The sequence below is a fragment of the Cnephaeus nilssonii genome (genome assembly GCF_951640355.1).
Source record: "Cnephaeus nilssonii genome assembly, chromosome: 6".
NCBI lineage: Eukaryota > Metazoa > Chordata > Mammalia > Chiroptera > Vespertilionidae > Cnephaeus > Cnephaeus nilssonii.
Window position 1 is genome coordinate 51,543,213 of NC_137077.1, and position 14,198 is coordinate 51,557,410.

General features: G+C 52.2%; 1 protein-coding gene across 1 annotated transcript; it reads right to left on the reverse strand.

The window, feature by feature from the left end:
• Positions 1 to 8,485: 8,485 nt before the first annotated feature.
• Positions 8,486 to 10,507, reverse strand: GPR84 (G protein-coupled receptor 84). Its single transcript, XM_079775742.1, has 2 exons — positions 10,271 to 10,507; positions 8,486 to 9,783 (listed from the first exon to the last, which is right to left on the reverse strand). The coding sequence occupies exon 2, from the start codon at positions 9,773 to 9,775 to the stop codon at positions 8,567 to 8,569; it is 1,209 nt and encodes a 402-aa protein (XP_079631868.1). The 5' UTR covers positions 9,776 to 9,783; positions 10,271 to 10,507; the 3' UTR covers positions 8,486 to 8,566.
• Positions 10,508 to 14,198: the final 3,691 nt, after the last annotated feature.

Sequence of the window (14,198 nt, forward strand, 5' to 3'; positions counted from 1 at the left end):
AATTGGAAATTTTTCAGAGGTTGTTTTCCCAGCCTGGCCTGGTTTGAACTTTTCCTGCTTTCTGTTTCCCACTAGGAATGGAACTCTGGTTCCCTGACTTACCCAGTCCTCTGGCCAACAATTTTCTTTAAAGACTATGAGCAAATCATCCCCAGCACTGACTAAGCAGAGACTGGGGAGCAGGGTCTGATTATCTCCCTCCTTTGGTCCCTGTCTGATTCGGGGCCTCTTGTCTGTGTTTATGAGCCTTTCCCTCTTCCCCAGGGTATCCTGGGAAGCCCCTCCTCCCCTCGCCCCCTTCCTCCTCTTTGGCTGGGAAAGTGACTGCAGCCTGAACAGTGCCAGACACCTGCCTGCCAGATGTGGCGATTCCTCATTCTTCTCTTCCCCCTCCCCAAATGTCTATCCTTTCCCCACCCCACTGAGCTCAGGCAGAAAGAGCCCCCCCACAGGGTGATTTAGTACTACAGCCCCTCTTCCTCAAGTGCCCCTCCAGTTCCTCTTCCTCCCCCTGGTGCCCATGCTCCTCCCCTCTTTTCCACCAAGTCCTGCAGAGGCTTTTCTGGTACTGCCTCCTCCCACTCCCACTCTGGGGACCCGGCTGTAAGCCCCGGCTCCTGGACTGGAGAGTGAATGGGTGGGGCGGAGGTGACTGGCCTCTGTTTCACCCACGGGAGAGTCCAGCAGCAGGGCTGAGGACCGGGGCAGCCAGGGCTGATGTCATTCTCACTGGCGGGGAGGGGAGGTGGGCAGGGAGGAGGAGGGGAGTGGGGAGGGAACCAGCACTCCAACACTGCAGAGGAGAAAGAGGTCTCAGAGATCTTCCCAGGTAGGCAAGGGAGCTCAGAATTGTGGCTGCCCAGTAGACATAATAGCTTTGTTTCTCTGGCTGGTTTCCAGATCTTGTCTCTGGATCTGTGTCTCAATATGACTCAGTAGATGCCCCTCAGCTCCTCTTCTCTAGACCTAAAACACACACTTTGAGGAAACTCTTAGTCCTTTTCCTCTCTCTTTTATGTCTTTATACATCTCTCTTCCCTCCCAGTTCACCCCTTCTCCCTTAGTTGAGCTATCTTGGTCACCTGCTCCCTCCTCCCGCCACTTTCATCCCATATCATAACACAGTATGATCCCAGACTGCCCACCAAGGCAGGGCTCATCCAGAGCCTCTGTTCTCTTTCCCATCCCTCCTTGAAATCTGACTGTCCCCCTGGGCCAGAGGTCTCTAGGGTGGCAGTGAGGAAGGGGAATGGCTGGGCCCAAGAGGGCAGAGACAGGACAGATGGGAGTCCAGTGAAGTATGAGAAGGACAGGAAGATCAGCAGAGAAACACAGTGAGAGTGAAAAAGTGACTGGGAGACAAAGGAGCCGAGGCTAAGAGTTAGCAGAAAGCCAGCATAACCAGCTGGGAGAGTGAGAGAAACATAAAGAGAGCAGCAAGAGTGGGAGCAGAGAAGAAGAATGGAGAGATAAAGACAGGAAAGTCACAGCTAGAGCAGGCAGCTGGGGAGGGGCTGGGCATGGGTCAGGCTGGCTCTCCTGGGCTCGCTCCCTCCTGATGGGCCATAAATCTGTGTGTGTGCACACACTTGTGTCTGTCTGTCCATCTACGTGCATGCACGCACTGCACATGTGTGCAGGGGTTGGTGGTGGGCATAGGGATGATTCCCACAATATCCTCATTCCCATTTGTTTCAGGAGCCTCCCTCCTTGAGGCACCCCACACCAGCCCCTCATTTCCCAGTACTCCTGATGCTCCAGGGGCCATTCCCAAGGTATTTCCACATCTCAGGAATCCTGGCTTTCCCACTTGGAATGCAGACCTGCTGGAATGTGCAGTCAGAATCTATAGAATCAAGAGGCCCCATCCCCTCACTGCCCACCCCCAGGCCTGCTCACCAGCTGCTCCTGTCCATCTTCTCCTCCCACTCTCCTTGTATCTCTCCCTCCTCCTCAGTGACCCTCCCCCCAGCCTCTTACCCCTAGCTGGCTGGGGCCCAGGTTGGAGGGGAGACAAAGACAGGATTTATCACCGGGATGGAGAAGCAGCCAGAGACCAGGGCAAGGGCAATGGCTGACCTCCCTGGGATGGGAGGGAGTGCTTCACCAGATGCTGGGAGGCTGGAAGCCTGGGTTCCAGTGGCTCTTGCTAACAACCCCCACCTTTTCCCATTCCAACCTTGTTCTCTTCCTTGTCCCTGGAAACTTAGGAAACAGAGGGAGGATGGCCTCCAGGTGATTTTAGGCCTCTGAAGGAAAACCTGGGAGGAGATTGTTGTCATAGGGTTATTCTCTTACGGATACTGAGGAGGATTTGGAAACCAGGTAGCAATCAGGCAACGATTATTTCCAGGACCAGGAAAGAGTTCAGGTTTAGCACTGCAGCAGATGAGATGGAGAGGGACTTCCTCTAAAATAGAGGAACTTCTCTCAAAAACAGGCCCTGATTACCAGTAGAGAGAGAAAAAGATGATTCTTGGTCCAGAAAGATGGGAGATAGGGTCTCACCTGGAAGAAAGGAAGAAATGGGTTACTAGCTCCAGTCCCTCTGAGGCAGCCTTCCTTCCCGAGATCCCCCAACTGCCTCCTACGAGGTCTGAGGAGTAGCTGGACCCTGCCTTTACAGTAGACGATTGGCCTGAAATTTTCTCTACTCAGCAGGCAGGGCATGTGCTCAGGGAGGGAACGGTATGATCCAGGAGTTTCCGAGAAACCCGACCATATATCTTTTAGTGGACAGCTCCTGCCGCGTTCCTAGCTGGCCTTGGAGGCCCACCAGCCCCGCCAGCATCTCCGTGTATCAGAAGCCTCCACAAACCCAACTCTGACGCTCTCACACCCCTTTCAGCTCCTAGCACCCAATGCCCTGCTTCTTGCCTTCACCCTGCTGTCCTGGGAGGAAGCTGCTAGAGTTACCTCCAACTGAGAAGAGGGTGGAGGGAAGATAAACTGAGGTAACCGAGAGCTTCCAGCCTACCAGTCTCACCACAATCCCACCAACCCATTCCCCTCCGGGTCTGGTAGGGGAGACTTGTGATTTCCTTTTAAATGCTTCACAAGCTGGAACCATTCCTTCGGGTCCTGATGGAAAGCCAAAACCTGGAAATTTCAGAGGGAAGGGGTTATAAATTGGGGGGAGAGAGTACAAAAGAATTGGGGGGAGGGGTGGTGCAGGGAAAGGATAAAATAGGAAAAAAGAAAAGATTCTCATTTTTTCCTCACTCCCCCTTCCCCCAATTGAGAAGGCAGATTTACAGCCATGGTTTGGGGAGGGGGTGGTGAGCATAAGGAAGACAGATCTGCAGTTCTGCCCTCTGAGTGTCTGGGTACTTAGCTTTAACTCCCCCATTAGCATCAATCCCCATCTTGCTGCCCATCCGTCTTCTGACATCAGCTCCTTCCCCTTTCTGTAGCCCAGGCTTTCTGACCCTAAGTGGCTCTTAAAGGGCCAGTCTAGACCCTTCTCTCCTTCCCTTCTCCCTCTCTAAGCAGCACAGTCTGGTGTGTGTATCTGCGTGCCCGCATACGCACAGGATTGCTTGTGTGTGCTTTGCGGGGAGAGCTCTTCCCTAGCTCTCTCTGTTCTCTTTAGACCCCCCTCCCCTTATATCAGGGACCCCATTTTTGTTCACTACCTACCCAAGCCCAGAGCAAGCCCTCTGACTGGGCTGGGGGTCACAGCACGTGGCTGTTGGAGCTGAGTGCTGGGGAAGGCATGTGGATCCCTGGACAGATCCTCTTTCCTCCCTCATTTCCTGGAGGCCCAGGGCCAGGGTTTTTTAAATCTCCGCCAGTGGTGGGGGTGGGCTGGTTGGGGGTTGAGACTCCTAGGAGATGCCCCAGCCCCACATTCCTAGCCTCCTTTCCCAGGGACCCAGGCTGTGATGTGTGGGGGTGGGGGTGGAAGATTTAAAATCTTTCTCCCTGTGAGGGAGGTGACTTGCCAAAGAAACCTGCCTCTGAATTTCCTGGCAATTTTTCTATTCCTCAGCAACGGAGCTTAGGGCAGCAGAGGGGAAACTGGTTTCTCCTGATTTCTCTCTATCTCCTGCAGAAATGCTGTAACTGCACTCCAGGGGCTATGTGAATGCCGGATGCTTGGAAAGTTCCTCTCCCATCTGCCTCCAATCCTTTCTGCTGCAAAGATCTGTGGTCCTCCGAGGGGCTCTCCAGGAGTCAAGCCCCTGCCTGATATGTGAAACTCATTCTCCACCTCCCTCAGGGCTCCCTTCTCTGGCTCAGGATGAGAGGGAGATGGTGGGTGGGGGCCTTGGGAAAGTGGCCAGGCTAAAAATAGGGGCTCCCAACTGCACCCCTCAGCCCCTTATTTATCACCTTCCAAACCTCACTCTCAAAGAAGCATAACTACGTATTCCTAATTCCTGAAGGCCAGCCCTGAGCTCATAAATTTGACTGGGGAGATGGGCAAGGGGGAGGAGTGAGGTGTATGGGGAATGGGGAGCCTAGTGCAACCTTGGGAAGTAGAACGTCTCCTGCAGGAGGCGCCAGCGCCTCCGGGTCTTCACTGAGGGGAGGGACGGTTGTTTCTCTCAATAGTCCCTCTGGGGGTTAGACTTTTCTCACTACCCCTCCCCCCCGCAAACAAATAAAAACCACCTTAGCGCTGTCTTCCCCATCAGTTCCCATCCTCCTCCCTCCCTCTCTTTGCGATTGCCTTCTAGTTCTCCTTCCCTGCTCCTCTCTCACCTCTCTACTGAGCTTTCCCCTAAGTCTTTGCTCCTCTAGTCCTCGCCCTTTCAGAGCCATTGTCTGAAGAGCAAATGTCCCGTCTTATTCAATCTGGATAGTGCTGCTTCCGAAGTCGTCTCTCAGTTCCCGCATCTCCCCGCTTCAGCCCATTTGCCTCCTTCCACGCGCCCTTTCTTTTCCATCTCCTTTCTCCTCCTCACCTCACCTCCTCTTTCACTCCCTCAGTCTTTTCTCCTCAGCCTTCCTTTTTTTTAAAAAAAAAAAAAAAATAATAATCCCTTTGGCCTCCTCAGTTTCCCCTTAGCTCTTCAGCTCAGTATCCTCTCTCCCTCTTCAATCCTCTTCTCTCCCCCCCACTCCCACCCCTCAGATTCCTCCGCCCATAGGTACCCCCTCCAACCCCCTCCTCTGCTTCAGTGCCCCCCCATGTTCCCCTCCCGCTGGGTGAAAGAGAAGGGAGGAGGGGGCTTGAGGCACAGGTAGAGGGAGCGCGGTTCCTTGAGGGGAGGGAGAGAGAGGAGAAAAAGGGGAGAGGGGGCGGAAGCGGTGGCGAGGGGAGGGGCATCCTCGCTCCCCAGCGGCGCCCCCCTTCCCCGCAGTCACTGAGCCGTAAATCAGGGCCGAGGCAGTTTGGCCAATGGTAGAGTGACTCGTAAATCGGCCTGTCAAGCTCAGCCAATGAGAGGTGGCGTTAAATCAAGTCCTGTCAGCGCTCAGCCAATGAAAGGCCCTGGGTTGACCATAAATCTGCCTGAAAGAGACAGCGACAGAGAGAGAGGGTGCGGGCGAGCGAGAGCGGCGGGGGCGGGGGCGGGGAGGGGCGCGAGTGGGCTGAGTGCTGGGGAAGGCGTGTGGAGCGGGAGGAGGGAGCGAAGGAGCTTATGCGTAAAAAGGCGATAACATAGGTACTAAGAGGTGAAGACAGCCTACAGGACAGACGGACAGATGGAGAGAGACAAAGAGAAGCCTTGAGAGACAGCGCCAGGAAGTCAGGGATGGAGCTCGGGCTCGGGCGGGAGGCGGACAGATAAAGAGACGAGGAGACAGACACTGACTCACACTCAGGAGGGCCCCCCCGCCCCAAGCACATACCCCCCCAGACACGCGTGGGCTCCGCATCGTGAGGGACTTAAGGCTGGACTCATGCGCACAATGTACACCCAAAAGAGAGAGGAAGCCTGAGAGGGAATCTTTTGTCTCTTTTCCCTCAGCTCTAATCGAAATTAGGTTGGAGGAGGGGGGGGGGTTGTATGAACTGTGGAAGGTGAGGGACGGAGGGGGTTGCTTTCTTGCTAAGATCTGTCCTCTCGGTCTCAGGCTCCAGGGTGCATTTCTGTGTCCCTTTGAGTCATTTTTTTTCCAGCGACTGATAATTGGGAAGTCCCTCCTGAGGTCTAACCTCAATCCCTATTGCTGTTCATTTCTACTTACTAACACTTTTAAATTGCTTTCATGGAATATGAAAACGGAACACTTTACAAGCCTTCAGAGAATTGTCAACTTTCAGAATCTTAGAAGGTATAAGCAGGAAGGACTTTTAGAGGTTAATTGGTCACTTGATTTTACTTTTATTGTTTTGTTGTTTTAAAATATATTTTAATTGATTTCAGAGAGGAAGGGAGAAGAAAAGAGAGATAGAAACATCAATGATGAAAGAGAATCATTGATTGGCTGCCTCCTGCTCACCCTACACTGGGGATTGAGCCCGAAACCCAGGCATGTGCCCTGACTAGGGATCAAACCAGGGACCCTTCAGTCCACAGGCTGACATTCTATCCACTGAGCCAAACCAGCTAGGGCTTATTGTTGTTTTTTAATCCTCACCTGAGGATATTTTTCCATTGATTTTTAGAGAGAGTGGAAGGGTTGGGGAGAGACAGAAAGAGAGAAACATTGATGTGAGAGAGACACATTGATTGGTTGCCTCCCCCACACACCCAACCAGGGCTGAGCATGAGCCTGCAACTGAAGTGCATGCCCTTGACCTGCACCGAATCTGGGACCCTTCAGTCCGAGGTCTGACGTTCTATCCACTGAGCCAAACTGGCTAGGGTGAGTCTAGTTTTAGAAAGGCTGCTGTTAGACACCTGGGCTGGTACTGACTGAGGTCAGACTCTCTGCCCTCAAACCATGGTCATACCACTTAATAGCCTTTTGACTTTGGACAAATTGCTTAACCCAAATTGTGTTTCTTTTTATTTTTCATTTGTAAACAAGATATTATAATAGATACCTTATGGTAAATTTTGTGGGGATTACACAAAATATATTTACAGGATTTAGGACATTACTGGGGCACATAAAAGAGGGCACTCCTCCTTCATTTTTGTACAGATAATAAAGCCCGAGGTCCAGAATGGTCAAGGGCCCAGATTCACAGAGCTAATTATCAGGGACCCTGGCCTGGAACCTGGTCTCTACACTCCCGGGCACGTGTTCTTTTTGGTCCTTGTTATTGTTCACTCGGCTTGCCTGGGCTCCTGCCTCAGTAGCTTGAACGCCTGAACTTGATTCAGTGGAAGAGGATACTTCAGAAGCACATGTTCCAGATTAGGAGGCAGGATTCCTGGGCCCTTGGAGTGTGTTAAATGTGAGAGTACAGATCCGTCCACCCCCTATCTGAGTCTCTCTGGACTTGACTTTGTTCTCAGTCCATGGCCTTGGGGGCAGGGCGGGAACAGCGTGCAGCCAGAGCAGTGTTGCTGTCAACATGACTCACCTCCCATCCCCAAAGCCCACCCTGATCCACCACCCTAACCAAGTACTGTACACAGTAAACATCTCATGAATAATAAATGTATAATTAATTCTTTGCTTTTCTCCCTAAGTTTGAGGAAGAGCGAGGGATGCAGATACCTGGGTCTCCACCCCTGCTGGCTGAGAGGGGAGCGGGTATCTCTGGACTCCCAGTCCCTCTGCCGCCGCCTGTCCTCCACAGGGAAGCCAGAAAGAAAACGCAGAGAACCAGCGTCACCTGGTGGTCACAGGTGCTTTAAGTTGGAGAGTGTGCCTGCAGACGGTTGACAGGATGCTGGGCAGTCTGGAGGAAGGGAATGGTATGATTTCCCCTCAGCCTTGGCCCCTGAGCCCTCTTAACTAGAGTCTCTGTTCTGCTTTCATAACCCAGGCAGACAAGAGCAAGTCTGGGGGAAGTGAGGGGTCAGGTGAATTAGCTCCAACCAGTGTGACCCTGCTAGGGCACCTAGAACTGCCTGTCATTGCTTCTGCTAAGCTCAGTCTCATTGCCACAGAGCGAGAGTCCTCTCCCATGGCCATTCTCGTTGGATAAATCAAGAGTCAGGGGGCTAGCCTCACTTGAAGTGGTTATCAAAGCTGAATTTAAAAAAATTTATTTTGAACTGAAAAACATCTGTTTGCAGGGATGAGGGGGATCCTGGCAGCAGTAGTTAGGGGTAGGAGCCATTTCTGAGAAGTTAAAAAAAGGCAGGCTAATCCTCTGAAACCAAACTCACATGTTTTTTTACCTGGAAACTCCTCAGCTGAAGACATAGCCATGTCTTAGGCCCGCTGCTTCCTGCTCCTGCTCTGACCTGGGCCCCCCCAAACCCTCCACTACTATTCAGTTCCAGCTGCAAACCAGCACTGGCCTATTTCCTTCTTCCCCAAAGACCACATCTGAACATTAAAAGGATGGGATTCATTTATTAATAATTAATAATGCACCTTGGGCAGCCTGGGGCTGAAACACCGAGCAAGGGATGGAGATGTCTGGTTTGGGGGTCAAGGGGAGGTTGTTCGTGAAAATGCGCTCAGGTTTTACTTTCATCTGCTCCATACCAGCTGGCCACTCTAGTTCTGGATGCAACAGTCTCAGATTCTGGTGCTGAACACAGTTCTAACGGAGCTTACGGAAACTCCAGAGCCTACAGACACTCTGGGGTCCTCGTTGTAGGACAGAGGCATACGCTTGGCGGAACTGGCGGTTCATGGCCGCATAGAGCACAGGGTTGATGCAAGCATTGAGCCAGGTGAAGTTGGCAGCAAGCATGTGGACAACCCGGGGAGCCCGGACCTTGGCATCCAGGATGTTGAGCAGCAAGAAAGGGATGTAGCTCAGGGTAAAGCAGATGAACACAGCAAAACACATCCGAGTCACCTTCCCAAACTCTGATGGAGAGTCCTGAGCTTTTTGGGCTCCTTTAGTTGGCCTGGTCTTGGCAGGTGCCTCCGGAGGGCTTTTCTCTGCCATCGGCTGAGCTACCTTGCTGCTGCTCTGGTCCCCCACTTCTGACGAGTCTCCTTCCAAGGTCCGGGTGGTGACAGCACTGGCTGGCTCAGATGAACTCCCCTCACTGGGCCTTCCTGATGCCACCCCGCTGTCCAGCTCCTGGAAACGACCCGACACGGCTTCATCTGCCCCAGCCACATGGTGGGAGCGGACACTTGTCTGGTGCAGCTTGTACTGAGCCAGCGTCTGTGCTGCTCGCTTCACCTGGCGGTGGATGAGGCAATAGAAGATGCCGACGCTGCTGAGCCCAAGCACAAAGTAGATGCCCAAGAGGATGGTGGTGTAGGGTCGGCCTCGGATGCGGTCAAAGCTGCAGGTGCAGACTACGGGCACCAAGATATAGACATTCCAGAGCGGGGCAAAGCTGGCCATACCTACCACCCAGGTGCCCACCAGAGCCAGCACTATCCCCTTGGCACTGAACACTTGGGGAAAGAGCTTAGGGCGGGCAATGAGGAGGTAGCGTCCCAGGGCGATGAGGCAGAGGGTGAGGATGGAGACAGAGTTGGATGTAAAGAGGAGGAACCCAAACACCCTGCAGAAAGTGGCGCCAGTTCTCCAGTGCAGGTGGAGGTAGGTGTCCACGGAGAAGGGCTGGAGAAGGGTGCAGTAGAGCAGATCGGCTACCGTGAGGTTGGCGATGAGCAGGTTGAAGTGGGTACGGAGCTTGGGCTGGATGGCCAAGGCCAGCAGGGTGAGCACGTTGCCCACGGTGCCCGTCACAACCACCACCACCCCCCAGATAACTGCCACATAGCGATAGCCCACCACAGACTCATGGTAGCAGGAAAAGTTGGCATCAGAGGTGTTCCACATGATGGAGGCTGAAGGGAGTGAGAGGAAGAGGAAGAGGGAGTCAGAGCTTGACTTTGAATTTAGATCTCTTGAACTACTCTGGTCCCCTGGACGCCTGAACTGCTCTGGGAGCTCACCAGCCTCCTGAGCCATTCCCAGGCCTCTTCATCTCAAGATTCCCAACCCTCTTAGTCCTTTCCCGTTCTCAACGATTCTCCCAAGTTCTTATCTAAATATCTCAATCTCTGTACACTTCAAACTCCAGGCCTTATTCCATATCTATCCACATACTCTTAGTAACCCCAGTGCCCTCCAACATTTTTAATTCCTCCCCTTTCCTCTAAGACCACCCAGGAGTCCCCTGTCTGTATCCAGGATACTGCCATAGTCCTCCCTGCTGTGCTTTGCTACACACACGTGCTGGCCTCAGTCCCCCCGCCCCCCCGCCCCTGTTTTTACCGCCTCTGAGATGCATAGACAGAGAAAGAAAAGGACACCCACCACAAAATTACTCACCCGAGTCTCACAGCCTTCAATTCTCTCTGCAATGGGAGAAGAAATCAAACTCACCAAAGGGCAGTCCTTTCTAGTGGGCAGTCAGGCTTCAAACAGGAGGAACCCTGCTTTCATGCCTCTTATACTAGACTGAAAGAATAAGAAACTCCTCACTTACCCAACCTGAGCCACTTCCTTCCTCGTCGCTGGTTCTGCTTGTTCTGTTTTGGCTAATGAAATCTGGGCTTCTCTGTTGAAATTCCCCTGCTACTTACCCCAAAGCTATATCAATTCCTTCCTTTCTCCTTTCTGATGCCCACGCTCTGTTTCCTTCCTCTCTTTGCATAGCAGAACACCCATAAGATCATTGCCAAGAATTGTTGAGGTATGGAGACAGAGCACCAGGACATCCGGGCCACTTCTCAAGGGGCCAACAGACAAGACCAAGTTCCAGGAGCAATTCTGGGTACCCCAGAGGCCTTGACTTTGTTTTTGGGGAGTACTACCTTCCCTCTCTCCAGGACTTGGCGATGGTTCAAGTCAGAGTCCCATGTGATATCCTAGCACATGTAGGACATTTGAGACAAAGGGTACAAGTGCAGAGAGTCACAGAGGTTTAAGTAGAGGTGAACGAAAAGTGTGAGGTAAGAAGCAACAGAGAAGATCCTGGAGAGATGAGCAAGGCTGAGATCAAGAAAGGCCTTGTGTATCATACTGAGGAGCTGGGTGTTTTGTTTGTTTTCTTTTTCTTTCTTTCTTTCTTTTTTTTTTTGGTGGTGGTGTTGTTTTTAATATTTTTCTTGAATTTAGAGAGAAAGGGAGAAGGAGAGAAACATCAATCAACTGTCCTCCACTCGCCCCTCATCGAGCCTGCAAACCAAGCATGTGCCCTGACTGGGAATCCAACCGGCAACCTCTCAGTGCATGGGATGATGTTCAACCAACTGAGCCACACCAGTCAGGGCAGCAGCTGGGGTACCATCCGAAGGTGATGCAGAGACTGGCGCTAAGATAGCTGTGAGTAAGAAGTGAAAGCATGCAGGCCAGAAATGAGAGAGAGCAGTAGAGGCACTACAGTTCCGACAAGAGACAGGCAGGGCCTGAGCTAGGGCCCGAGTCAACTTCATGAGCATGCTACCTGTTCATTGCACTGGGCCAAGGTACAGTGCTTGGTTTAATGTTCTGCAGTCACTGTCTTGAGATCTTTTTTGAACATGGGGTCCTGCTTTTTTTTTATTTTGCACTGGACCCCACGAATTATGTGGCCGGTCCTGGTTAGGGCAGTGGTTGGGATAGAGAAGTGATCAGGACCTGTAGATTGTTAAGAAGTCAAACAGGACTTATTTAGTGACTCCTTTAGTGACTTAGTGATGAAGGGTTGAAAAGAAGGAAGACTAGGATGAATCCCAGTTTTCCAGGTGGGTGGTGGTGCTCTTAATAAGATAGGGAATGTGGGGAGCGTGACAGGTTTAGGGTAGGGTTAAATCATGAAGTCAGTTTTAGACTAGGTTTGAGGTGGTTGTGGACGATGCTAGTATCTCAGCTCCTCTAACCCCAATTTCTTCCAGCACCCCTATCTCTCCCCACATGTGACCCGGACCCTGCCTTTCTGGATATACAGGGCAAGACTTCCGGATATACAGTCTCTGCCTGTAATTATTATTATTACAAGAGGCCCAGTGCATGAAACTCGTGCACTGGGGCCGGGTTGGGCGGGGGGGGGGTGTCCCTCAACCCAGCCTGTGCCCTCTCCCAGTCCAGGACCCTTCGGCGGACATTCCTCTTGCAATCCAGGATCCCTCGCTCCTTATGCTCCGCTTGCTGCTCCTTAGCGGCAGGCTCTTTACCGCGCTCAGATTGTTGCTCCTTAGCGCTGCCGCGGAGGTGGAGGTGGGAGAGACTCCTGCCACCACCGCTGCTGTGCTCTCCAGCGGTGAGCCGGGCTTCTGGCTGAGCTGTGCTCCCCCTGTGGGAGCGCACTGACCACCAGGGGGCAGCTCCTGCATTGAGCGTCTGCCCCCTGGTGGTCAGTGCACATCATCAACCGGTTGTTCTGGTCGTTCCCATTTGCAGGAAGAATCCTGCAAGCGGCCACTGCGGCCGCCCGCCCCGCTCCGCCCCGCTCCACCCCGCTCCGCCCCGCTCCACCCCGCTCCGCCCCGCTCCACCCCGCCTGGGCTTTCCCTCTGGCAGCCACCTTGCTTTCCGCTTTTCCTCCCTCTTCTTTCTAAGTTGTCTTCAGTCTTCACTCCTCCCTCCCTCAGCGTATGCAAATTAACCGCCATCTTTGTTGGGTAATTTGCATACCCATCTGATTGGCTGGTGGGCGTGGTTTGGGCGTAGTGAAGGTGCAGTCAATTTGCATATTACTATTTTATTAGGTAGGATTATTTTTAGCTAGAAAGACCTAACACAAACAAGCAAACCCAAAAGTACTTCTTGGGTTCCATTTCTGAACCCACGGTAAGCTCCAACCTGACTTCACAGTTGACAAATCTAGGAAGCCCCTATTCCCCTTTCCTTCCTCTTTAAGAGCCATCACCTGCCCTCCTTTTCTTCTCTAAGACTGAAAGGGGGTAAAGAGGGAAATGAGCAAAGATGAAACTCAGGAGGACCCCATGGCCATTCTGGGTTCTGGTCTGGCATTTTGTTGTTGTTTTTTAATTTTAAAATTTGTTTTATTGATTTCAGAAAGGAAGGGAGAGAGAGAGAAGGAAACATCAATGATTGATGAGAGAGAATCATTGATCGGCTGCCTCCTGCACACCCAACACTGAGGATCAAGCCCACAACCCAGGCATATGCCCTTGATTGGAATCGACCCAGGACCCTTCAGTCCACAGGCAGACGCTCTACCCACTGAGCCAAACCAGCTAGGGCTAGTCTTGCCTTTTTAAAAAAAGACAACTTTATTGTTGAAAGTATTACAGATGTCTCCCATTTTTTTCCTATTGACCCCCTCCACCCTGTACCCACCCCTCCCATGGCCTTTTTTTTAGTCCTCACCTGAGGAGATGTTCTTACTGATTTCAGAGAGAAAGGAAGGGAGAGGGAGAGACAGAGACAAAGACCTGCTGCCTTCCTTTCGTAGGACCTAGACCAGGGATCGAACCTGAGCCTGGGTATGTGCCCTGACCAGAAATCAAACCCATGACCTTTCTGTGTACGGGAGGACACGCCAACCAACTGAGCCATGGCTGGTCTGGTCTTTTTTGGTTTGATCTTTTTTTCTCACCCAGCAGGGATAGAGGGAGGGGTCACAGAGTCACTAGCTATTCTTGGGAGTGTGTGGTTCAACTGAATTCTGGAGGTTCTGGAAATAGGACACCTATGTTCCCCAAACCCCCGTTATATGAGAGAGGAGTGTGCTCTTCAGTCCCACAGACCATTTAGGAGACCAGATGAGAAGGTATTCATTCTAGCATATCTGTAAATAGCATGAGCCCAGTTTTTTGGTCTTGGATACATGAAGTCTCAATAAATTTTTAAGAGACCCAAACCTGCTTATTTTGCAGATAGGGAAATTGGGGTCCAGAGAGGGGAAGGACTAACACAAGGAAACGATTTATATGGGGCCAAGCAGAGCATAGAGCTCAGATTCCCATTCCCTGCCCCCATTTCTCATGCCTCGCGTGTCTCTGGCGTGGGTTTCCCACCAGAGGCACAAAATCTTGATTCTTTCCTTTGTCTGAGACTGGGTCTAGATCTGTCTCCCTAGATTCGTGAGACACACTGCAGGAGAGTCTTAGACTAGGGGAGACTCCTTTTTCATGTGGTTGGCGCCGCCTGGTGGAGTTGCAGAGAATTCGCAACAGCCGTGGCAGCAATCTGAGACCTGGGCTCAGAATGATTCCCCAAGGCCAGGTTTACACTTGAGCTGGACCCAAGGGGGCGGGGGAGTGGGATGGGGAACCCCTGCTCGCTTTGCACAAGCCTCAGATCTTGCCTC